The 25,584-nt window shown below is 42.6% G+C and overlaps 1 protein-coding gene across 1 annotated transcript in view; it reads right to left on the reverse strand.

Moving 5' to 3' along the window:
* Positions 1-25,584, reverse strand: part of BMX (BMX non-receptor tyrosine kinase) — a 50,947-nt gene that overhangs the window by 18,249 nt on the left and 7,114 nt on the right. The window contains exons 2-11 of the mRNA XM_060183014.1: positions 23,474-23,623; positions 21,824-21,928; positions 19,182-19,263; positions 13,954-14,073; positions 13,485-13,549; positions 11,760-11,935; positions 9,773-9,841; positions 4,885-4,938; positions 3,536-3,590; positions 2,235-2,314 (exon numbers count right to left, since the gene is read on the reverse strand). Coding sequence (XP_060038997.1) covers positions 2,235-2,314; positions 3,536-3,590; positions 4,885-4,938; positions 9,773-9,841; positions 11,760-11,935; positions 13,485-13,549; positions 13,954-14,073; positions 19,182-19,263; positions 21,824-21,928; positions 23,474-23,623 — 956 coding nt within the window. The remainder of the gene's footprint in view (positions 1-2,234; positions 2,315-3,535; positions 3,591-4,884; positions 4,939-9,772; positions 9,842-11,759; positions 11,936-13,484; positions 13,550-13,953; positions 14,074-19,181; positions 19,264-21,823; positions 21,929-23,473; positions 23,624-25,584) is intronic.

Raw genomic sequence — 25,584 nt, forward strand, 5'->3', positions numbered from 1 at the left:
GGGGTGTGTGGTCACACACACACACACACACACACACACACACACACACCATATGTGACTGAAATTATACTCCTGACAGCTTATGATTTTGTAAGACATTATGAAATCAGTAACATCTTTTTTAAAAGTTGTGCAGATCAGTTCTGCATCTGTGGAAGCAGTGCTGTGTCTGTAGTGCCTTCACTTACCCACCAGTCCGCACCATCCCCTGGAGTCAGCTCATGATACTGAGCTAGGGAGGAGTACCCATGACTCCTGTCGCTGCTGCCTATGCTGATGCTTCCTGGCCCTGTGGTGAGTGAGCAGGGAGCATTGGGGGGGCAGGCGGTGCCGCATGAGGCCCAGTGTGGCTGTGACTCTGGACATACTGGAACTGTCATGGGCAGAGCCTCCTGAGCTCTGATGCATCTTTCAGTTACCTGGCAGCACCTGGGCTTCCCAAGAGGCCCAGACTCTTGGGAAGCCACCCCACCTGCCAGACCCTCCACTTAGGTGGGAGCTAGCTCTGCTGGGGTTGGGGGTGGGGGTGGGCAAGGAAGGAGGAGAATGTCTTGCTTTTATCACCCTTATTTGAACTTTTAAAAATGTAAGAACCTTGGGAACCAGGAGCGTCTAAACATTTATTACCCAAGGGCTCCATTCTGAGATGAAACCAAAGTTGTTTTCATCTGTTTCTGGAGAGGCATGCCTGATTTGCATCTTGTTTTACTGTCTGAGGCCCTCATTCAGGCTGTGGATTCCGGCAGGGGAAGCCATTTTATAAACAGACAGAGCTTGCTGTTTGTTTTGGTTGGCAGAAGCTAAATTAGTGGTTTCAGGATGTGGGTATGGGACACTGGTGCAAGCTCTGTTAGTGACTCCCACTGGCACACTTTGGTATGACGTGCCATGGACCAGAGGTCGTCTCTGTGGAGAACTGGCATGTGGGTAGCTGAGTACCACAGCGTGAACTTTGTGGAAGTTATGTCGGTACTCTTTGAGTAACAAAAATTAGAAACAGATGAAATGATATATAAGGGTGGCCCTCTTCAAAAAACATTTTTAAAAAGATGTAAACACTTGATGTTAGGATTCATGTAAGCTAAATTTTTCTTATAATTAAAAAAAAAACCAAAACACCTTCACAAGTAGAATTAGGTTTTGAGCTTTAACACTTCATCTTGAATTGATAGTTTAACCACTTCATGACATCTATTTACAAATAATAATGCTAACAGAATGATCAAAAAAAAAAAAGGAAAAAAAGTTACTTTATGTCAAAAAGCTCTGAAATGGTAGAATTAGAATTAAGATTATCTCTGAAATGGTAGAATTAGGATCCAGAAGTATGACTTCCAAGCAGAGAGCTTAGCCACACAAAGAGGCAAGTTGCCTAGAAAGTAGCTATCTGGGATGCACATCTTCATGGGCTCAACCTTCTCCTAACTCTACCCTCCACAGAAAGGCTTAGAAAACAGACTCTGCACTTCACAGGCGGTGAAGCAGGTCTGCAGGTGTCTATCTTTCTCTCCCCCCTCTGTCTTCCCCTCCCCTCTCCATTTCTCTCTGTCCTATCCAACAACCAAGACATCAATAACAACAGCAATGATGACTATAACAATAAGACAACAAGGGCAACAAAAGGAAATAAATAAATATAAATAATAATAAAAAAACTTAAAAAAAAAGAAAACAGACTCTGGGGCAGGTTTCTCAGCTCAGTGGGTTAAGAGTGTAGAGACTCCACTGTATTTCTCTGTCAATCTGGGCTGAGGAGGGAGTGGAGGGGGGATAACCTAGGATTACTTGAACAAACTTTGGTTGAGGTGCCCATGTACTGTCAGGTGGGCAGGAGAGGGTTTTCCATAGAACCAAGGCCAACTATGAATAGTCACATTCAACAAATAGACTTTGATCTGAAACTCCAGAGTTTGTGGAGAAAACTATAATTATCAGAGGGCATGAGGGAGTGGGTGAGAAGAATGGCTAGCGAGGCTAATTCTGATGGTGAGATGGTACTGGAACTTTGGTGATGAGAATGGTGAGTAGGCTACACACAGAGAGGTGCAAAGCTATACCCCTGAACACTCATAGGATTGTAAACCCACGTTAAAATCAATGACATTTGCTTAGAAAAACAATACCAAATTCCAGAGTTCAAAGATGGTGTCTTATCACAAAATTTGATTAAGTGAATAGCACATTCAAAAAACATACACAAAAAGATACAAGACACAAACCCACTGCACACTTACTTCATGGCCTTACTGAATAAGGACACTGTGAACATTCCCACCTGGCTGGAATTTCTGACCATAAATGCTCCTTCTTTTCCCTGCAAAGGAAGGCAAATGTGGAAGGGATGGGAAACATCTTCATTATTCTTGGGAACTGTTTTTCCTGGCAGGTAGTAGGAGCAAATCTTTCAGATTTACTTAAAATGTCATTGGTGGCACCGGTGAGCCAGCAGGGGCCACATTTTAGCCTTACTTAGAGGGGTGCTTTACTTGAGCTTTACTTCTTCTCTCCCCTAGTCTCTTTATCGACCTACCCCGTGTGGTTCCACTCTGCCTCTCTGCCAAGTGTTTAGCCCTCTGATAGTTTTCTCTGCTTTGAATTTGTGCAAGCTAGTGTTTTGAGCTTTCAGAAGTAAAAGGTAAAACTTCCTATCACTATCTCATGCCCTTGGAAGGAGAAAATGCAGATCAAAGCAGTATTCAAGTTATATCCATGCTCAGCCTGTCTTTGTTAATGCCCTGTGCTAATTCAAAGCCTCCAGATTCAGAAACAGCAGGTGACAGGCACAATACTATGGGAACTAATGAAGTCAGCACATTCTTACTAGCATCCCCCAAAGAAATGATTGATGTGTTTCTGTATTAAAATGTCATTTTTAGGGGCTGGGTGGTGGCACACCTGGGTGAGTGCACACATTACCATGTTCAAGGACCTGGGTTCAAGCCCCTAGTCCTTACTTTCAGGAAGGAAGCTTCATGAGTATTGAAGCAGTGCTGCAGGTGTCTCTCTCTCTCTATCACCCACCCCCACCCTGCAATTTCTCTCTGTTCTATCAAATAAATAAATGTGAAAAATGTCATTTGTAGGTAGAAAGATGTTGATGTTGGCTATTTCCATGCCAATTAGTAACAAAACCAGGCTGGTTTATTTATTCCTTGTCAGACTTGGTATACTCCGATTTGGGTGCTAATGAGTAGCGACAGAGGTGAAGTAGACTGTTGTGTGGCCCTCACTAAACACTTCCCTGTGTGGATGGCTTATGCAGTCCCCTCCCACATAGATGTCGGGTTGGGTCTCATGATTTGCTTTGGCCAGCGGGACATTAACAGACAAAACAATAGCAGAGACTTAAGTGTTTGCTTAACTGTGAGGGCATGTCCACTCCAATCATTTGCTCTGAGAAGACCATGCCACGAGGAAATGCAAGTTAGTCACATAGAGAACCGAGGATTGTCTGGGCTGTACCCATCCCTTTCCTCAGTCTGCCTGACAATAGAGAAGCAGAGAGGTTACACTGAAGACTAGACCATTTATTTACCTTTTGTCTCAGTAACTGCTCAGATTGGGACCTGGAGATGTCACCTGCAAACCAGCTGCAATAGGAAAGAATCCCATATTTTAGAATCAATACTTTTTAATTGTGTCACTCCTCATTCTACTTTTTAATCTGTAATGTAAAGTGTTGGCTTCAGTCAGAGGTTTCCAAGCCAGAGCGCATCAAGAAAATCGCCTTATCGACTTCTCTCCCATTGGTTTGAGCCCTCATTATCTTGGAAGGTGCAGTCATCTCTGCATACTGCTCATGATGACCTTTAGAAGTCTCTCTTGTCCTAGTTTGAATGATTTCATCAGGTGCCTTTCTGAGGATGGACATTGGGAAAGAAGGAAAGGCAACAACAGAGCTAGAAGGTGGGGAAGAAAGCAGACTGGAAAGGGTTTGAATAGGCAGACCGTGAGTCTTCCTCCTGAGGCAGGTATGCCAAGGTCCAGTCTGAGTTAGAGGCAGTAGGAAAGTGGAAACAGTGGCATGTATTATGGGGAATGTGTCATTGCAGTTATAGACAATAAATCAGTAACAGCAGTGTGCAGAGCACTACTGGAAATAGGTAAAATGCTAGAGTCCAAGTGGATTGATCATTACATGTCAGAGGTATCTGAGATGCCCTAATATACTTCCACCTCTCCTTCCTTAATGGCAATCTTTAAAACCCAGGGGATAATTATTTGACCTTGTCTGTAGAATGACAAAAATCTTAGGTTTTAGAAAGGGCCATAGTGCATAGTGGCCACTTAGATCAACCTGTCTCAGTTTGTTGGGGTGATCACACATTTCATTTGACCCAAAGTCTGGTTTATATGCCTGATGTCTGTGTGCAATGTTTAGTAGTGTCCTCTCTCTGTCTCTCTGTCTCTGTCTCTCTCTCTCTCATATCCCAATTTGGATATTTAGATGTTAAATAATAACCCACAAATGTTACTGACCTCAGTTGTGCTACCTTGCTTGTACAGCTTGTACAATTACTGCATCACTAATAATTTCAAACACTGTGCTCAGTGCTAATAAGTGCCTTCAGACATCACCCAGATTGGAGACCATTAGAGAAGAAATAATCATCAGAATTAACGCATGCTGAAGTGAAGGACGCAGTAGCTATATAACAAATCCAGTGGATATGCAGTGAATTCCAATCATCCAGGTTAAGGAGAAATGTTCTCACTGTTGCTCGAATTCCAGATAAAAGGTCCAGTCTATCACATGCATTTGCTCATGCAAAGTTGGTTTCCTGGGAATGTCTGAGTCACCTGTTTTTAATACTTTTGGACATAAGTAGACTAAAAACAGTGAGGTCTAATTTTAGAGGAACACAGCAGACTTTTAACACTTACTCATAGTCATCCAAGTTTTCCTCTTCTTCAGATGAATTTGACTCAGGGAAGCCCCTTAAAATGAAAGGAAACAACATAAATACAAAAAAGGAGGGACAGGGAAGGATAGAGGGTGGAAGGGAGAGAGAGAGAGAGAGAGAAAGAGGAACCAACTAACATTGCAAGATCAATTCACAGGTGCTTTTAGGCACACCAGTGAAAATTAGACTGTTAAATTTTCCTTTTTGCACTGGGGTTGACATTAGTAATGTGAGGAGAGAGCCACTTATAAGTGGAGCTCTTGGTTTGGTGAGAAAAATATTTTCTAAAAGCAAAATTATAAATAAATATGTAAATATGTGGCACACCTGGTTAAGCACACACACACATGCACACACACACACACACACACACACACACACACACACACACACACACTCTGCAGTGCACAAAAAATCAGGTCCAAACCCCTTATCCCCACCTTCAGGGGAAAGCTTCGTGAGTGGTGAAGCAAGGCTGCAAGTGTCTCTCTGTTTCTCATTCTCTATTTCCCCTCCCCTCTCAATTTCTCTCTGTCACTATCTAGTAATAAATAAATATTTTTATTATAAATATGTATGTAAATCCATGCAGGGGTTTGAAAATACTTCACAATATTAAATATGTGTACCTCATGACCTGATAGATTCACCTGGGCTAGTTCTAAGGACTAATTTGGAGGCAGAGGTAGCTAGCAGGGCAGCAGTGGGGTCATAGCCATAATACCCCAACTGGGACGAGGCCCAAGCAAATAGACCAGATTTCCGCAGTGACACAACAGCTCAAATTTCCCAGGAATTCCTGGCATACTTACTTATGTACAAAGATGGAATCGATGTAAAACACAAAAATTGGTTAAAAAACACCAAATAGCCGTAAGGATCCCCTGGCTCCCCACCTGCAGAGGAGTCGCTTCACAGGCGGTGAAGCAGGTCTGCAGGTGTCTCTCTTTCTCTCCCCTTCTCTGTCTTCCCCTCCTCTCTCCATTTCTGTCCTATCCAACAATGAAGACAGACAACAATAATAACTACAACAATAAAACAACAAGGAAGGGCAACAAAAGGGAATAAATAAATATAAAAAACACAAAACAGGACACTGTCTTGTTTTTCTTGTGGTTTTATGTGGCAAAGTGTTTTTGTTGCTGTTGTTGTTTCTGTTGTGGTGCAGGAGTGAACCTGGGGCCTCCAATGTGGACAATACCACTGAGCGATCTCAATGACCCAATTAATTTTGATTCAATATATACATTTTGGAGGGAGGGAAGTAGGGAAAGAGAGAAGGAGAGAGAGAATGAAGAGAAAACAGAAGAGACAGAAAGGGAAGAGAGACACCATAGCACTGCATAACCATTTGTGGATCTCCCATGATACTGTCCATGGTACTTCCCTGTGGTGCTGGGTATAAAACCCAGAGCCTCACATGAGGTAAGGCATGCACTTTGCTCAATGAGTCATCTCTGTTGCAAAGTATTTTAATTTTTGAAATTTACAACCTTAAGGCCAGATCGATGGTGCCTATCATAACACAATATTCATGCCTGAGGCTCCTGGGTCCTAGATTAAAACTCTGGCGCCATCATAAGCCAGAGCTGAATTGAGTTCTGGAAAGAAAAAAAAAGAAGGGAAAGAGAGAGAGAGAAAGGAGGAAGAAGGAAGGGAGAAAGAGAAAGGAGGAAGGAAGGAAGGAAGGAAGGAAGGAAGGAAGGGAGAGAGAGAAAGGAAGGAAGGAAGGAAGAAAAAAGAAAGAAAGAAGGAAAGAAAGAAAGAAAGAAAGAAAGAAAGAAAGAAAGAAAGAAGAAAGGAAGAAAGAAAAGAAAGTAGTGGCCTTTTAAAAGGTTGAACATTGGGCTGGGTGCTGGCGCACCTGGTTGAGCACACATGTTGCAATATGCAGGGACCTGGGTATGAGCCCCCAGTCCCCACCTGCAGGGGGAAGGCTTTGGAAGTGGTGAAGCAGTGTTGCAGGTCTCTCTCTCTCCCTCTCTCTCTCTCTCTCTCTCTCTCTCCTACCCCCTCCCCTCTCAATTTCTGTCTGTCTCTATCCAATAAACAAAAAAATAATAAATATATTTTTTAAAAAGAAAGACAAGGTTCATTAAAATAAAAAAAATTAAAAAAAGATTGAACATGCCCAGTCCCATGGCTCTTTGATACAGAAGGTCCCTAGGAATGTGGACTTCTTTGACTCAGCAGAATGGCGTCATGGAGACATGAAGATATCTTCATGAGTAGTTGGAGTATAAAGTTTAAAATATTTTGTCAGCACAGGGGTTTCACTACTCTGAGTCAACTTTTTTCAGAAAGAAAGAAAGAGACACAGAGGAAGCTACCATAACACTGAAGCTTTCTCTAGTGAGTCAGGGGCTGGCTTCACACCTGAATTGTTTGTATGACAAAACACGCCCACTATCCTAATGAGCTATCCTGCTGGCCCTAAAGTTTAAAACAAAAACAAACAAAAAAACATTTATTAGTCCCCACGCATATAGACATCTAATTTTTGATGGGGGGGGGGGCGGGCAAAGCATTAAATGGAGAGAGTTGGGAAAACTGGGTTGAAATGTACAGGAGGATGAAACTGAACCACTTCACTCACACACAAAAGTCAACTGCAAATGGATCATGGATTCGGATGTTATACCAGAAACCATCCAATATTTAGAGGAAAACACTGGCAGAATTCTGGTTGTTGTTTTTTTTTCCTTCCCTTTCCTGCTCTGTTCTGTCCTTTTTACTAGAGCACTGCTCTAGTTTATGGTGGTGCTGTGGATTGGCCTTGGCACTTCAGAGCTTCAGGCACAAAAATCTTTTATATAACCATTATGCTATTCAATCCCCTACCCAGAACTCTTTTTGATGTAAGTTTTTAAACTGTCTTCAATGACTTAAGTCCATTCACAAGGAAAACAAAGCAAAAAATAAAATAAACCAGTGGAATTACATCAAATTGAAAAGCTTCTGTATGGCAAAAAACAAACAAAAAAACACCACCCAAGTAAAGTGACTCTTTATGGAATGGGAAAAAAATCTTTTTATGCCATACATCAGACAGATGGCTGACAACTAAAATATATAAAGAGCTCACCAAGCTCAGCGACAACAGTAACAACAACAGAACAAACAAGCAATAGCCCCACCCAAAAGTGGAGAGAGTATATGGAAAGAATATTCACCAAAGAAGAGATACAAAAGGCCAACAGACATATGAAAAAATGCTCAAAGTCACTGACTATCAGCGAAATGCAAATAAAGACAACAATGAGATACCACTTCACTCCTGTGAGAATGCCATACGTCAGAAAGAACAGTAACAACAAATATTGGAGAGGTTATCGGGGTAAAGGAACCCTTTTACACTGCTGGTGGAGATGTCAGTTGGAGAGAGCAACTCTCAATAAGCTAGAAATGAACTTACCCTAAGATCCAGCAACTCCTTTCCTAAGGAACCAAACACATTCTTCCAAAGAGATCTGTGTACACCTATGTTCATAGCAGCAAAATTTATATTAGCCCAAACATGAAGCAACCTAGGTGTCCAACAACAGATGAGTGGCTAAGAAAGTTGTGGTCTGTATACACAGTGGAATACTACTCAGCTATTAAAAATGATGAAGTTACCTTCTTCACCTCATCTTGGATGGAGCTTGAAGGAATCATGCCAAGTGAGACAAGACAGAAAGAGAAGGATGAATATGGGATGATTTCACTCATGTGCAGAACTTACGAAACAAGAACAGAAATGGGGAAGCACAAAGTAAAACTTAGACTGATTTGGTATATTGCACCAAAGCAAAGGGTTCTGGAGGAGAAGAGCGGGGCTTTTAGGTTCGGACAGATACGATGATGGAAAAATATTTAAGTTGGAGGTGCAAGTGTTTTGAAGACACCCATCATGGAAAAATGTGAAATTGTACCCATGTGCCAACAACTGTGCTGTAAATCATTTATCTCCCAATAAATAAATAAATACAGTTTTTTAAAAAAGAGTAGAAGGAGTATATGTTGTTCAGAAAAAAAAATATTAGTGGGGGGGGGGAAGAAGCAGAGTATCTTCTCGGTGCATGCAATAGCAGGTTCAAACCTGGGACTCATGCTTTAGAGTCCAGTTCCTTATCCACTGCACCCCATCTGAGGTTGTAGTTTAAAATATTTTAGGATTGTGTATAGAATTATTCTTGGAGACCAGTTATTCAACCCTAGGTTTTTGTTTGTTTGTTTGTTTGTTTTCCCTCTAGAGATATTTGAATGAGCTATAGTAATGTTCTTGCTAATACCACTGTAGATCATGGATGATGGCTTGGAAAAATCAAGTGTGTAAAACTGAAACCTACATGTCATTGAGTCAAATGAACCTAAGGATGCAGAGAGGCAAATGCCCTGAGGGTTTTTATAATATTACCTTAAGCATAAAGCCTAGTTGCATACTTATTACAGTTAGGTTAGTTTTCCTACAAGTGGAAGCAAATCTTGGATATGAAAGAATATCCGGAGGGCCGGGTGGTGGTGCATCTGTTTAAGTGCACATATTGCCATGAGCAGGGACCCGGGTTTGAGCCCCCACTCCCCACCTGCAGGGGGGACACTTCATGAGCTGTGAAGCAGGTCTTCAGGTGTCTGTCTTTCTCCCTCTCTATTTTCCTATCCCCTCTCAATTTCTCTCTGTCCTAACCAATAAAATAGAAAGAAAGAAAGAGAGAGAGAGAGAGAGGGAGGCAGAGAGAGAGAGGGAGGGGGGAGGGAGAGAGAGAGAGAGAGAGAGAGAGAGGAGGAAAAATGGCCACCAGGAGCAGTGGGTTCACAGCTCCAGCAATAACCCTGGTAGCGAATAAATAAATAATTAATTAAAAAGATATCTGAATTTGACTTACCATGAAATCTTCAAGGGACTGTGATTTACATTTCTTTCCCATTGCTCCATGCATGCAAAATCTTCACTGCTACAAGAAAAGAAAACGAGTTTCATAAATGGATGTTTATTTATAAATGCTAGATCACAACAGTAATTTGACTTAGCTATGTTTTTAGTTGTGTTTAACATTTTGATCCCACACATTTAATGAGATGTTTGGAAGTTTAAGCTAACGAGTGATTCTCACATTTTGGTCTTTGCGAGGACTCCAATCAGAAATAGTAGTTTGCCAATGTCCCTAAACAAAAGAGAAGTGCTAATAAAGAGTCATCAGGAACAAGTGGATGAGATGCTGCTTTGGGAGATTTCTACATATCCGGAAGCTTGTGCACAGGAGATACTGTGCTGGGATGTGCACCAAATCTTCTGCAATGCTTAAATGCTTTAATAAGAGGACAATTTATTCTAGAGCAGCTCGGGTGAAAGTAATGTGAATGACAAACACCACTATTATGTACTCATATGGTCTGAGCATCATGGCTGCCTTTCTCAAATTCAAGCTCCATGAAGACCTTTTGGCAACTGTCACATATGCAATGCTGTTCCTACTATGAAGTGAATAATCGATCCTTTCTTTGTAACTAACTTTCTGGCAGGTCCTAGGGAAAAAAAAATGCAGGCTGGAACTAAATCTTGGGTGCAAAATCTAAGAGGATGGCAAGAAACATGGTCATCAAGATGAAGTGTATGTTATTGAAATATTTAAAAAGATATAAATCAATACAAAAGAAACGATGAGCAAAATAGCAACATAGAGGATCAGGTGATCCATGGATCGCTAGCTTTAGGTTAAGCCTATTCCTTAATGGTGACTATTTATTTGAAAACTGGTCAACTTTCCTTGCCCTCTCCTCTGTAAGTCCCTGGACCTCGCACAAGGTTTAGAACAGGCACTAAGGTGACATGCCATCCACTCTACTTGGACCAGGGCTTATTGATCTCCTTCCATGAGAACACTGGCACATACATGCTGCAGATACTGGCATACCCCCCCCAGCACATGTACAAGTGAACACACCTGCATCCCAGCTCCCCTGTGCAAAGAAAGACCCCCATGACTTGTTGTTAGACTGAAAACAGTAATGAGAATACACTTTCTCCAATACAATTTCTCCAAGTTCCATGTGGCCCTGTGGCTGTATCATTGATACTGTGAGGCATTTGCTTAATTGAAAATGATGAGGATGGAGAGAATATAAGAGAAAGAGGACAAAAGAGAAAAGAGAGCCATGATGAGTGTGCAGTCAGTGTGGAGACAGGCCACCATCGGTACCCTGGATGCATGCTGACAGCTAGGCATTAGGTCATGGGCAGGGGTCTGAGGCAGTATCTAAGAAAGGCACGAGACCCTTTCTGTCAGCATCTTGCAACTCAGTATCTACTGAGCATCAGGAGTGGGGACAGTTTGGCATCAGACCCCAGAGATAGAAGCCGTTGCCACACTACCTGTCAAGTAACTTCCAATCTGGCTTTAGGAAGCACCTTTTGGCTTAAAGATGCGAGAAGACAAATCAGGTGGGAACGGGTGACAGTGTACATCCTGAGAAGGCAAGCCATGCCTTGTTTGAAAAACTACTTGCCACTTGTAACACCAATGGCCATTCCAGAAGTAACTCCACTCCAAGTACTCATAGAAAAGGTATATTTTCAATACTGGGTGTTCTGGGGATGTGGGAAGATTGAGGGAAAGAGGGAAGAGAAAGAGAAGGGAATGAAATGTTCTACTATTGCTTAGATGTGTAGATGGAAATCATGAATCATCAAAATAGAAAACCCACACTCCTTGGTCCCTCTGGAGTCACTGCTGTCCTAGACTTCCGGCTCAAGCTCTGGGCATTTTCAGAGAGGACAGTTCTGTGTCAGCTAAGGTTGGTGTGAACAGCTTCCAGGCTGAGTGTCAAGGCAATGGGGCATATTTGCTCTACATGCTTGAAACCAGAGTTTACCTTTTCAGTTTTCTTATTTGCCACCAGTCAGGGCAATCTTCTCTAGGGACATAGCGCAAGTTGACATTGGGCTGAGAGCCATACTTTGTTCCCGAGTCACCATCATACTGGGCTAGGGTGGTACTTGAAGATGGTTCATCCATTCTGAGAATAGGAACTGGTCGAGGAATCTTCAGCTTTGGAGGAAAAGATATTTTCATATATGACAGTGGAGCACAGATGCGTATACTGGCAACTAACAACCAAAAACACACATTCACATACACTTATTTCACTCTATTTAAGTTAAAGCCATAAAATTTTGTACACCAACATGAACAACAAAGGGAAATCCATTGTTGTGGAACCTTAAATAGTGGCTCTAAATGCATGTCCACCTGGAACCTTAGCCTGTGGCCTTGTTTGGAAAAAGGATCTTTGTAGTTGTGATTAGTTAAGGATGGACAGCAAATCATGCTGGATTAGTATGGGCCATAAATCCAATGGCCTGTGCCCTTATAAGAGAAGAGAACACAGAAAAGGCCATTGAAAGACTGAAGCAGAAATTGGAGCCGTAAGGCCACAAGCAAAGAAGGCTTTGGACCTACAGATGCTGGGTGAGGCAAACAAAGCCTCGCCCACAGAGCCTCCAAAGAGCTTAGTCATGATGAAACCTTGATTTTAGACTTCTAACCTCCAGAAATGAGAGGCTACATTTCTGTTGCTTTAATCTCCCTAGTGAGTAGAACTTTGTAATGGCAGCCATGGGAACTAATCCAATTACCAAGGTTTAAGGTTTTAATGTTAGGTGAATTTTCCGCCTGCATGGGGAATCTAAAAGCAGGAACCTATGGCTAGGAAGCCAAGAAAACAGAACAGAAAGTAATCAAAAGGCAGTCCGTACTGGAGAGTGAGCCACAGTCTCACTAACTTAGGTGATCAAGGTTCTGTTTGCTTTTCTGTAGGCCAACACCGTCCTTTGAACAGGGTTGGCTGGGAGACATCTTGAAAGGAATTCTGCTCAAGGTGAGTGAGTTGACTCAGCAGTGAAACCTTGAGGGCTAGAAACCCAGAGCCAAGGATCAAGATTTTCCCTCTGTCATAAAATGACATGTGGATCTGTACCCAGTGGGAATCCATGGAAATCTCCCATGAGATAAAGAACCAGTGTCTGAAAACACATCAGAGCCAGGATGGGACCATTTATGCCTGACTCTCTTTTTCATTACAGCTCCTTTTGGGGCCCAACATCTAAAGCACCAGAAATCCCGAGCCTCTCCACAACCCCTCCTCCAAAACAGGGAGAGAAGTTCTAACTTAGAAAAACACTTGAAATTGTATGATGGAAACTGAGTGGGACTACTCAAGGCTTTTCTCCTGAGCCTCAGTAACTAGGGATCTGAGTCTAGTCTCTCTCAGAAAGACTGCCCACTGAGTGACTTGGAATGGATAGTGGAGGGAAAGAGTCATGTGGTTTTCTGCTTGTGTCTTCTGGAATCCCACTCCTTCATCAGGAAACTCACATGGCAGCCACAGAGCAGTAGGAGACAGGTATGAGCTCCAGTGAGTTATCCAGGTAATAACAGCTGCCTGTTATATAGGATGCCAGCTTAAGAGCTTCCCTCTACTTGCATCCACTTTTTAGTGGCAGACTGAATGTAGCTCGTGTTTTCTAGCCTTGAATCTGACAACTCTTGGTTTATTTAATACATCCTGACTATGAACAGAGTTTAAATGTTGACTTACCACCCTCTCTGGGAAGGTGGGAGCTCTGGGTCTCTCTTCATTGGTTGCAGTATGCAGATCAGCATCTGAAAAGTGAAACCCAGTAATGTCAGAAGGAAACTTAAATAATGAAAACAAAGCAGAACAAATTCTTGATTAACCATGAACCTGAAGGTAAGAACATTGCAGATGAAGATTTGGGGACCCCTCCTATCCTATAGTCTTGTCAATATTTCCATTTTATTAAAAAAATTTAAAGAGCAGGACAGGGCACAAACCATGGCAGACATTACTATTTCTGTTGAATATTATTTCAGTGAACAAGACTCGGTTGACTCAAATATCCTCTAGGCTGCAATTCTGGCATGCCAACCCGTCTGGCACACCTTGCTTGCCTAAACTGGCAAACTGGTCTAGCCTCTGGCAGTTTGCTTAATGGGGGCACTGTTCACCCACACCCCAGCCCAATATAAGGGGTGGGCCACATTACATGCTTCCCAGAGAGTACATCCAGGGGCAGCTTTGCAGCTCTGTTCACAGCACAGGAACTTCCCGTCAATGAAGAAGCCACTGTGGTACTTGATCAGCAGGTGGGGGTTGCCCTTTATTTCTGGGGAGCAGGCAGGAATAAAACACAACATGAGCAAATGACGGCTTGAGAGAAGAAACATTCATTCAGTGAACCCTGCAAATTCTCAAACAATGCCAACCTCCTTTTGCCAGCAATCAGGGTAGCCAAAGATTCTCAAAGGATATAAGCCTTTTTGTTCAGCAGTTATAAAGTCAACCAAAAAAGAAAAGTCTAGTCATGTATATAGAGTGAGAGCAATACAACAAACTAACATCCTCCTTTTTAAAAAGACAGTAGAAAGTGCCTATACATCTTATTTAGGTGTTAGGATTTTAGAAATATACCTGAGAAGGAAGTTAGGTGGCTTCAGCAATGAGGTTCTCTTGTGGCAGAAGAAGGCTGGAGGGTGGGATTAGATCTCAGCAAAGAGAAAAGGGAGGTTCTAATAAGCTTTGATCTTCTCCCCTTTTCAGTTTGGAAGCATAGCAAATGTACAGAATAGTTATAAGAACAGTACAGTGAATGCCTATAACTCATTTTAAATGTGGACCACATTTGCTTTGTCTCTTTGTACAGACATGTTGCTGTTTGTTATATTTTTTATCATAGCTATATTTCCTTATTGGAAATAAGGAAATATAAATATTTATATCACCTATAAATATTTTAACATGTGACTTTGGTTAACAAGGATATTCTCTTATATAATCACAATGTGTTGATCAAGTTCAAGAAATGTAGTAGATATACTATATTTTATAGTCAGGCTTATCCCAGTTACCCAGTATCATGGATAAGCATTCTTTTCCTTAATTGTCTTTATTTATGTATTGGGTAGAAACAGCCAGGAATTGAGAGGCATAAGGGAGTATAGAGGGAGGGACGGAGGGAGAGAGAAAGAGAGAGAGAGAGAGAGACCTGTAGCCCTGCTTCACCACTTGTGAAGCTTTCCCCCCTGCAGGTGGGGACTGGGGGCTTGAACCTGGGTCCTTGCGTATTGTAATGTGTGTGCTCAAACAGGTGCACCACCACCTGGCCCCTCTCTCTTTTTTTTTTTTCCTGATGGATGACTTAACTTGAAGTAACTTGTGACATTTAGTTATCTAGCTTCTCTTGACCTAGAATGAATTATTAGCTTACTTTTCCTGACTAAACCTGTTTGCATTAAGGAATGGTCTGCGGAACTACTCTCTCTCTCTCTCTCTCTGCCTCTCTCTGTCTCTCTCTTCCTTTCCTTTCTTTATGGGGGAGGGGTTAATGGATTACTAAAAAGGATAAGTACAGATGATCTCATTTGTAGGTGCAATTAAAAAAAATAGTGACAGAAAGGGAAAACACAAAGTGAAATTTAGACACGGTGTGATCGATCTATTGGAATATGTGCATATATTTTGAAAAAAACATGGGAATAAGGTGGTGTTTAATGCAACAAAATGAAATTCCAATATTGGAGTGTAATACATGTTTACAGGGAGTCGGGCTGTAGCGCAGCGGGTTAAGCGCAGGTGGCGCAAAGCACAAGGACTGGCATAAGGATCCCGGTTCGAACCCCGGCTCCGCACCTGCAGGGGAGTCACTTCACAGGTGGTGAAGCAGGTCTGCAGGTGTCTATCTTTCTCTCCTCCTCTCTGTCTTCCCCTCCTCTCTCCATTTCTCTCTGTCCTATCCAACAACGACAACAACAATAATAACTACAACAATAAAACAACAAGGGCAACAAAAGGGAATAAATAAATAAAATAAATATTAAAAAATACTAAAAAAATACATGTTTACAAAAATTTTTTTTAATACCACTGAGAAATCCGCAAGGCCTTAGCTAGAATCAGTTGAGAACTTTAAATGGGAAAGGACTGTTTCTGCATGTAGTTTCAAGCTTTCCCTTTTGGCTTTTATGCTCATCTTGAAAATTACTTGATTTGATCCCAGGAGAATTCTGTTCCTCTTTTGCAATCCCAACTCAAAGGTGTGAATAATATACATTAAGTGGCAAGCACAGTGTTTGGCCTAGAGCAGGTGTTCAATGGACAGTGGGTATTGGTGAGATCACGCCTTCAGTTAACTCAACTTAGCTTAGCTGAAGCACTGGCATTTAGAAAACTTAACGGTGCTGGGTGGGTTGCACCTGGTTGAGTTCACATGTTACCATGTACAAGGACACAGGTTCAAACCCCCACACCCCATTTGCTGGGGGGGGGACTTGATGAGCGGTGGAAGCAGATCTACAGATATCTCTCTTCCTCCCTCTCAGCCCCCTCTTCTCTCCATTTCTTTCTTCCCTACCAGATTTAATTAATTAATTAAATAAAAATAAATAAATAAAAGAACAAGAAAACTGCACTATAATCCAGAAGAGGATTCATAGGTGGAGCACATGCTTTGCAAACCTGAGGCTCCAGGTTCAATTTGACCCCTGGCACTGCATAGGACCAGACTCTGGTCTCTCTCATTCTCATTAAACAAGTAAATAAATCTTCTAGAAACTTGACAAAGCATCAATGGAAGGTAATGGGAAATCACTACAAAAATCACAAAAAGTAAAAGGACTCAAATACAAAATACCAGTTTCTGACTATGGTACCAAATAGTCCTAGTCCTTCTTCAGGCTCAGTACTTGCCTCTCAGAGTCCCTGCTCTTTCTGTACCAGACTCTCTGTTCTTTCCTAGTTTTTGTGTATCTGGTGCTATTTTTATTATTCCTCTATATTTGACTGATAATCTTGCAGAGTAAAGTATGTGTGACTGGTAGTTATTAGCTTTTTTTTCTTTTACATTTATTTATTGGGGGACTAATGGTTTACAGTCAGCAGTAAAATACAAGTTATTATCTGTTAACACCGTGAATGTGTCTTCCTGCTCTCTGCTGGTCTTCATGGTCCCTGCTTTGTTCTCCTGTGGCTGCTTGGTTGGTTAATTTGCTGACTGACCCCCCCCTTTTTCATTTTTTTTTTATTTGCTTGTTTTTGTTTTTACTCCAACGCTGCTCAGTTCTGGTTATCGTTGGTGCTGGGGGGTTGAAACTGAGGCACCTTGCATGTAAGTGCTGTGTGCTATTCTGCATATCTCCCCGGCCCACCTCCTTCTCTCATTACCCCACAGCAGAGGCTGGTCAAGTCAGACAGTCTTCCTGCCTCCTTTGTGTAAGGAGATGGCATAAGATGCTTCTGGCCAATGAGACAAGAGCTAGAGTTGGCAGGTGGGGGTTTCTAAGGAAGTTCAGAGCGTTTTGGGACACTCCAATGGTGGCACAACAGAGACCAAGGAGGAGCCAGGAGCCAGCTGCCTGACTGAGCTGTGGTACAAGCCCAGGGCTGTTTACTTGTGGGCTTATTCTGTGCGAGAGGAATGAATGGCACATTTATTGCAGCAACTGCTTCGTATCTGCTTACCTGCATCCCAAAGCAGTAATCCCAGCTGATGCAGAATATGTCCTATGCTCAAGTGATAGGTACCTGCAGCTTTGAGGGGCTAGGAGATTCTTCTCTGCTTTGCTCTGCTCCCCTTCTGTGCTTTATCTACCTTCACACAAGCTGCCCAAGACTCCCCCAAACCTGCTTGCCATACACAGTCCAGAAGGAAAGGACTTGCTACAAACTAGGATTTCCACAGAGAGCTCTCAAGCTTTGCTTTTCACAAAAGGGCTTAGTAACCTACTTTGTGGACAGACACCTGGTCCAGTGAAAACAGACTCCCTCTCAGAGCCACTAGGAGTCAGAAAGACCTACATCCAAGTCCTACTTTTCAATGTCATCTGCTGAAACATCAGACATCTCTGGGGCTCAGTTTCCTGACTTGTAAAATGGGGGATCACATTGCTTTTTCTCCTAGAGCAGCAGTCATGAGCTACAAAGAAGTGATTCACAAATACATTAAAGAACACCCTCCCAAACACGAGTCGGCCTGGGGGTCTCCAGAAGGATCTCTGAGGTATTATTTCCCCTTCAGCCTCCTCTGCCTGGGGGCAGTGGCTGTATAGACCCCCCCACACCCCTGCGCCCCATGTTCAGCTATAGGTCATGCCCTAGAGCCCTTTCCTTCAGGAGTGGGAACGGTAGCCAGCTGAAAATTCTACCAGTAGAGTCATTCTTTTAAGGTAAATGTGGTCCTCAGACCATTATCCTTCTTTCATACAAAAATGTCACAGGAAGAAGGTCACAGCTCCAAATGGCCAACAATTCTTTCTCTTCCATCAAAGGTTTTCACTGGGGTAGCCTAAAAAAGTCAGCGGACATTTTGCTTGATATTTCTGCTGTACTAGTGAAAAAGTTAGGTGTGGGGCGCTGGGTCTCCACTATTATGCCTATACTATTGACCTTTTTTTTCTCATTGCCACCAGGGTTATTGCTGGGGCTTGGTGCCTGCACTAGGAATCCACTGCTTGCAATGGCCATTTGTTTCCTTCATTCCCCCCCCCTTCTGTTTGATAGAACAGAGAGAAATTGAGAGAGGGGAGATAGAGAGGGAGAGAGACATCTGCAGCACTGCTAAACTGCTTCCGAGGCTTTCCCCTACTGGTGGGGACTGGAGACTGGCATCTAGGACCTTGCATACGGTAACGTGTGCATTCAACTGGGTGTGCTGCTGCCCAGCCCAAGCACTGACCTTTAATAAAGGGACATGTGGCATGTTCCTTTAAGGTCACATATCTGGGAAATGGAGACTAATATCTCTCACTTCCATCAAGTCATCAAAAGAAGTACCTTAGAAAATGTTTTACAAGCGTTTGACACAGTAGCTAGCAAAGGATAAGTGCTTAGTAAGTATTAGGTAGAACTTTCTGGAAACATTCAAAGTACAGTTGATACAAAACTTAACAGAGCCCTATGAGGACCTAGACTTTGCCCTGCTAAAGCCAGTGCAGTGGGTGGGGAGCAGGTGGCCCAGCTTCCTCCAAGCTTCTGGGAAAGTACAATGGCCAGCTCTGTGCCCAGTGGGAAGAGGAATTCAAGTCCTGGCTTCCTCTGTATAACAATGAGAATGCAAACTGAGGATAAGAAGAACACCTCCTGGGGCTAGGGGTTAGGGTAGTAGGAAAATCAATAGATTTTTCTCTCCAGCTGGATCCTTTTACTGCCATGCCTTTCCTCCACCGAGTCTCTAAAAGAGCTCCACCAATGAGTCCCTTTCATGATTTAAAAGTAAATTACCCCTTTGCAGTGCTTTCAGCCACTGACTTCGGCTCTCTTCATTTGAAGCATAGACATAAAGAAGTCCTTCCTTATAGACAATCTGGAAAGGAAAAGATTTAGTGCATTTAGCTGTCGCACCACGATTCTCTTTACAACTGCAAATTTTCTGTTATCGGAAAGGAACGTTGAGTTTGCTATGTAACACACTCCACTCCCCAGTTTGTTTTATTTAAGACACCCTTCACCTTTGGAAAATCACAACACTGATGAATCTGACAGCACTGAACTAAGGTCTCAGCAGCAGTGCCCTGGGCCATCAAGAAATATAAGATTATAAAATGCTATGCATTATGAATGTCTTAGAATATTCTGGTGTGACACACACCCATTCAATGCATGACTCCTTTTAGAGCCCATTGGAAAATGTTAATTCACTCTGTCCTTAAAAATATCTTCATGGGGCCAGGTGGTGGTGTGTATGGTTGAATGCTCATGTTATAATGTGCAAGGACCTGGGTTCAAGCCCCTGGTCCCCACCTGCAGTTGGAAAGCTTTGCGAGTGGTGAAGCAGTGCTGCAGGTGTCTCTCTGTCTCTCTTCCTCTCTGTCTCTCCCTTCCCTCTCAATTTCCTACTGTCTCTATCCAATAAATAAAGATAATTAAAATTAAAAATATGTCTTCATGGGGAGGGTGTGGGTGGTGTGCACTTGGTTAAGTACACATATCACCATTCAAAAGGACCCAGGTTCAAGCCCTCCTCTCCACCTGCAGTAGGGAACTTCATGAGCAGTGAAGCAGGCCTACATGTGTATCTTTCTCTCTCCCTTTCTGTCTCCCTCCCCCTCTCAATTTCTCTCTGTCCTGTCAAATTTAAAAAAAATAGAAAAAAAAGAGGAAACGTGGCCACAGGGGGCCATGGCTTCCTAGTGCTGGCACTGAGCCCCCGCAATAACCCCAGTGGATATATATTTTCAGGGGTGGGATGGCCTTGGCTTCTTTGCTCATTTTGTCAATTTCATACATTCTGATCACTATATAATTCCTGCTTTTACTGAGTAAAATATATCTTCATATCATTTCATTCCCTTGAGTCCTCTCTCATTCTGGAAATTCTCAGCAAAAATGATTTTCTATTCCTTCAGACACTTATCTAAGTGTTTGAATATGACAGTGTCTTCCCCAGACTCTTGTTTATTCAGCTCTTAAAACATCTATTTGCTGGCCTTTTTTTTTTTTTTTTGCCTCCAGTGTTATCACTGGAGCTCAGTGTGGGCACTACGGATCCACCAATCCTGAGGACTATTCCCCCCCCCCCGCCATTTTATTGGCCAGGACAGAGATAAATGGAGAAGGAAGAAAGGAACAGAGAGAAGAGAGAAAGAGAGACACCTGCAGACCTGTTTCACCACTCATGAAGCACCCCCACTGCAGGTGGGGAGTAGAATCTCGAACCCAGGTCTTTGCATATAGTACTGTATATGGGTGCGCCACCACCTGGCCCCTCCTTGCTGGCTCCTTTCCGAGATATTTTATCAATAATCCCATCTCAACTCTGACCATATTCAATTATATCCATTTCGCAAATGAAGAAGCAAAGGGAGAGGTTGAGTATGTTGTCTATGTGCTCTTTAGAGCTCCAATGCCTATTTTCTTTTCAATACTCCATATCTCTATGATTTTGAACTTGATATCATCTCCCTAGAACACATGCTCCCCTGACACTATTCTTTTCTAGGTGGGAAGTATAGGTTGCTCATCTGTCAACTGAATAATTTTACCTGGCTTTATTATTATTTATTTTAGGGGGCACAGTTTCCTTATACTAGCGCTTTACCATCTATCTGACCCTCTACCTGCCTTTAGATCAGCAAGAGAAATACTCATGATATAATAACAGTAGGGTACGAACGAAATCAAACCACTTCCAAGAGATACTGTAGGTACACATTCTGTGGCGTATCATTACTGATTCAGGGGAATCTGGAAAACCCTTAGCATGCTGTGCAAAGCCATTCATGATGCTGCCCTGACTACCTCTCCAGGCTCCTCTTGTTCACTCTCCTGAGGCTGCTTTCTTCCTAGGGACTACTTGGAGCTCTCCAAATAGGCCATCAGTACCTTGACACCTGCTGTTTCTTCTGTTGCCCTGCCCTTCCTGTTTCTGTGGACTAAACTCCACTCCTTCACCAGCAGTAGGGAATCTCCTTGACCTTGAAGTTTCCGCTTCAGGCGGCAGCATGGCATCTTCTGCTGGCCCTCACCTAAGCATTCACCTTTGCTGTATTGTAGTGACCTGTGAAGTAGCCTTGGGAGCTGGGATGACATTTCATTGCCAAGGGTGTGCCTAATACCTTGCAACACAGTGGAAATGCTCAGCGATTTTTGATCAGAGAGATTGTCACACCCCAAGGCAAGTCAGGTCACCATGACCTACATGCTCTCTTTATTCTTGTCCCTCAAAAGAAGATAGATCAGTGGTGGGTAGAATTTTAGCAAATTGTCCTGCTCCCACATGGGCATGTTTCAAGCCTTGGTAGTATGTTACTAGTGCATCATGCAGTGTCACTATTTATCCCAGATGATATATATATATCAAGTTCACACCAAGGAATACCAAAGAATGAGCCTCCCCACCCAGTGGATGGTGTCTCTCTCCTTACCTGAAATGGGTACTGCCTCTCAATAGGGGTTTGCTCCTCAAGATTCACTTTCTCCACACATCTGATTTTGTTGATCTCAATAGATCCCTTTTTGCTGCCTCTTTTCTGAATTAAAAAGCAAGATGTAAGATATGTCATGTGATGCGCAATGGTGCACAGAGGAAGGCAGACATAAGGTCTTGCTCAGGAGCAAGATAGGGAGATGAGGTGGGCATGGCAGTCACCTCCCACCATTTCCTAATACTCAGACTTCCGTGACAACAGAAGATACTTCTCAAGTGTCATACAAACTTGTCTACTCTCCTGAAAGCAAGGGTTTAAGTAGTCCTTAGTCTTCTTGTTTGAGAGGTAGAAAGTAGCTTACCCAACCCAGTAGGATGCCGTGAATGAGGCCTGGAGTCAAACCCCAGCATCACAAGGCAATTCCATGACACCAAGGGAAATTCCTGGTGTTCTGCTATCTCTCCTTTCTCTCTCTCTCTCTCTCTCTCTCCCCCCCTTTCATAAAAAGAATAAAAAAAATTGGCCAGGGAGCTGTGAAAGTTGGTGTGCTTGTGGCCCTGGCACTACAAAAATCAAATCAAATTATCTTGTTTGACAATCTCCTAAAAATAAGGATCGTTTCATTTTATTTCATGAGAGATAGATTGGGGGAAGGTGATGGAGAGTTCAAAGCAGCACAGTGGCATATGTGGTGCCAGGGATCGAACACAGGGCCTCATGCTGGAGAATCCAGAGCTCAATCGCTGTGCCGTCTCCTGAGCTACTAGCTGACAATCTTAGGACATGTTTCAAATCACCTGCCATACAGTTATCTACGCAGAAAAACCAAGACATAACTCCTCCAAGCATCTTCATCTCGTTTCCACTTTATAACAATACTGCAGTGTCTTTGTTGTATGGCTGTGTTTCTATCCAGCCCAGAGAACTGTCTCCAGCACACTGTGGAGGCACTTTCTCATCCTCGGCACTGTCTGAAGCCACACCATTCTTTGCAGCGAGGGCTGCCCTGTCCTCCGCATGTACCATATATTCAGCAGCATCTGAAGACTCTACCCACAAGGCAACACATGCATAGCTCCCTCCCCCAATCACAGAAACCTAAAATGCCCCCTGCCATTGCCAAATAGCTCCTGGGGGAGGGGGAGTGGGGAATGGACAAAATCACCTGCAAGTTGATGATCATTGCTTTGGAGTTAAAATTGGTCTTAACCAATGTTCAGAAAATCCCTTATCATTTTTATGAGGTTGCATTGGTCTGCAACAGTGTGTGAATGTCAAGTGCGCCATTTCATACTTTCACATGTGTGGTCACTGCATCACGTGGAAGCACGTGAAGTCTGGCTTCCATCCACTGCCGTACACTTGACCCACTTTACCCACTGCACTGTCCCTTTCCCCCTTCCCTTCTGGGAACCATCATTCTGGTGTTAGAATGTCAGAGTCTGCCTTTGCTTTGCTCCTTAACCTTTCTCTTGCATGAGTTATACCTTGGCTAAGATAAGATAAGATAGTGTGAGAAATGTGTGCAAGTTGATCTTGACTGCAAGCTAAGAGGTCTATTAATAATACTGTTTCATTCTGATGAAGCACTTTGTAGGAATTCAGGAAGAATCTATAGTATTCAAACAGTCAGAAAATGGGTCTCACCATTTTGTCATATTCATAATAAGAGAGGTTTGTTTTAGTCAGAACAAAAAGCCGCTCTTTGTAATTACTTGGTGACATTTTCTTCTTTTGCTGTGACCGTTTGAGAAGAAGTTCCTCTAGAATGGATTTTGTATTCATATTGTCGTCGTCCTAAATAAAATAAAACAATTAAAATGAGTGCTTGTAGCATCTAACTAGGGTTTTGTTTTTAAGCTTTCAAAGATTCTTCCAGCAGGGCTGGGCAGTAGGGCACTGGGTTAAGCACATATAATACGAAGCACAAGGACCCTTGCAAGGATCCTGGTTCAAGCCCCCAGGTCTCCACCCACGGGGGGGATCATTTCACACGTAGTGAAGCATGTCTGCGGGTGTCTTTCTCTCCCTGTCTCTATCTTCCCCTCCTCTCTCAATTTCTCTCTGTCCTATCCAGTGGAAAAAAAAAAAGGCCACCAGGAGCAGCAGATTCGTACTGCAGTCATCAAGCCCCAGCAATAACCCTGGAGGCGAAAATAGGTAAGTAAGTAAGTAAATAAATAAATAAATAAATAAAATTCTTCCAAAAATGTGAATGGTCTTTATCGGACCATTTCTCATTCGGGGATAATATAAATAATATATAATCTCAAAACTCAGATTTGGGGGCCAGCAGTGGCTCCCCCAGAAGAGCACACATGTTACCATGCACAAGGACCCAGGTTCAAGTCTTGAGCCACCACATGGGAGCACCTGCTGGGGAAAAGCTCCTTGAGCAGCAGAGAAGTGTTACATTGTCTCCCCCCCAACTCTCTCTCTCCCCTTCTTTCTGACTGTTGCCTTCTATCTAATAAATAAATAAAATTACTTATGATATAACATTTAGGGTTACAGAAAAATGTAACTAAGTGGGCTCTTAAATATGCCCATCCCTTCATTTTTTTTTTATGTGCTGCCTTGGCTTTGATTAATTTTTAAAATTTATTGACTTTTTATAGCATTTTACTGAGCTTCCACCCTGGATCATGAACTCATCTTCACACTACCTTCCAAATAGCCATGTTAAAATTTTCCTTACTCCTTAGGCCTTCTGTAGATGTTTCTTGCAATCAGTTGGATATGATAATTAAAAAAAAAAAGTTTTGAGTTTAAACTCCAGACAGCTCACCATGTATGAAATAATGGCTCAACTGGAATTTCTCTCTGTGAATGTGACCAGTTTTCTGACTAAACTGCCCATGATACCCAGAGGCTTTTTATCATTGTAAACAACTCCTATAGCCCTTGATCTAGAGCAAATTTAGCATAAAGAACAACATTTCTGAAAGTACAGAAATCTATCAAAAGAGATTAAAAACTGAAAATAATGGTACTTTAGAAACTAAAAATGTTGGGGGGTCGGGCGGTGGCACACCGGGTTAAGTGCACATAGTACAAAGTACAAGGATCCCAGTTCGAGCTCCCCGGGTCTCCACCTTCAGGGGGGTCGCTTCACAAGTGGTGAAGCAGGTCTTCAAGTGTCTATCTTTCTCTCCCCATCTCTGTCTTCCCCTTCTCTCTTAATTCTTCTGCCCTATCCAATAAAAAACAGAAAAGGAAAAAGAAAAAAAAAAGGGCCTCCAGGAGCAGTGGATTTGTAGTGCAGGCACTGAGCCCCAGTGATAACCCTGGCGGCATAAATAAATAAATAAATAAACAAGAAACTAAACATGTTGTTGCTTTTCCTCTCCATACTATGTAAAACATTAAGGCTTAAAGTGTTTCAGGAAAGCAAATGCATCAATTTCCTGATCCTTCTAGACCTGTAGCCTCACTCCTGTGTCTGATACCAGGTGTAAAGGTGAGGAGAAGCAACAACGGTGAGCAGTTGGCCCTGAGAGAGAATCACTTATGTTCTTGATTTGGTGAAGTTACAAGATGATTTTCATCTAGACACCCAATAATCTATCTCTTTCTCTGTTGGTTGGTAATCTGAAGGGAATTCACTTTACTCACTTGACCTTGATAGAAGCGAAGTGTCTTGGTGGGTCCTTAACTTGAACTCTCAAGCTCTAAGCCAAAAAAGCACCATAGCTCCTACTTCCTCTCACTCCGTCGGGATCATGTATTAAAAAGGAGTGATTTGCATCCTATTTATC

Source organism: Erinaceus europaeus, chromosome X (assembly GCF_950295315.1).
Source record: "Erinaceus europaeus chromosome X, mEriEur2.1, whole genome shotgun sequence".
Taxonomy (NCBI): Eukaryota; Metazoa; Chordata; class Mammalia; order Eulipotyphla; family Erinaceidae; genus Erinaceus; species Erinaceus europaeus.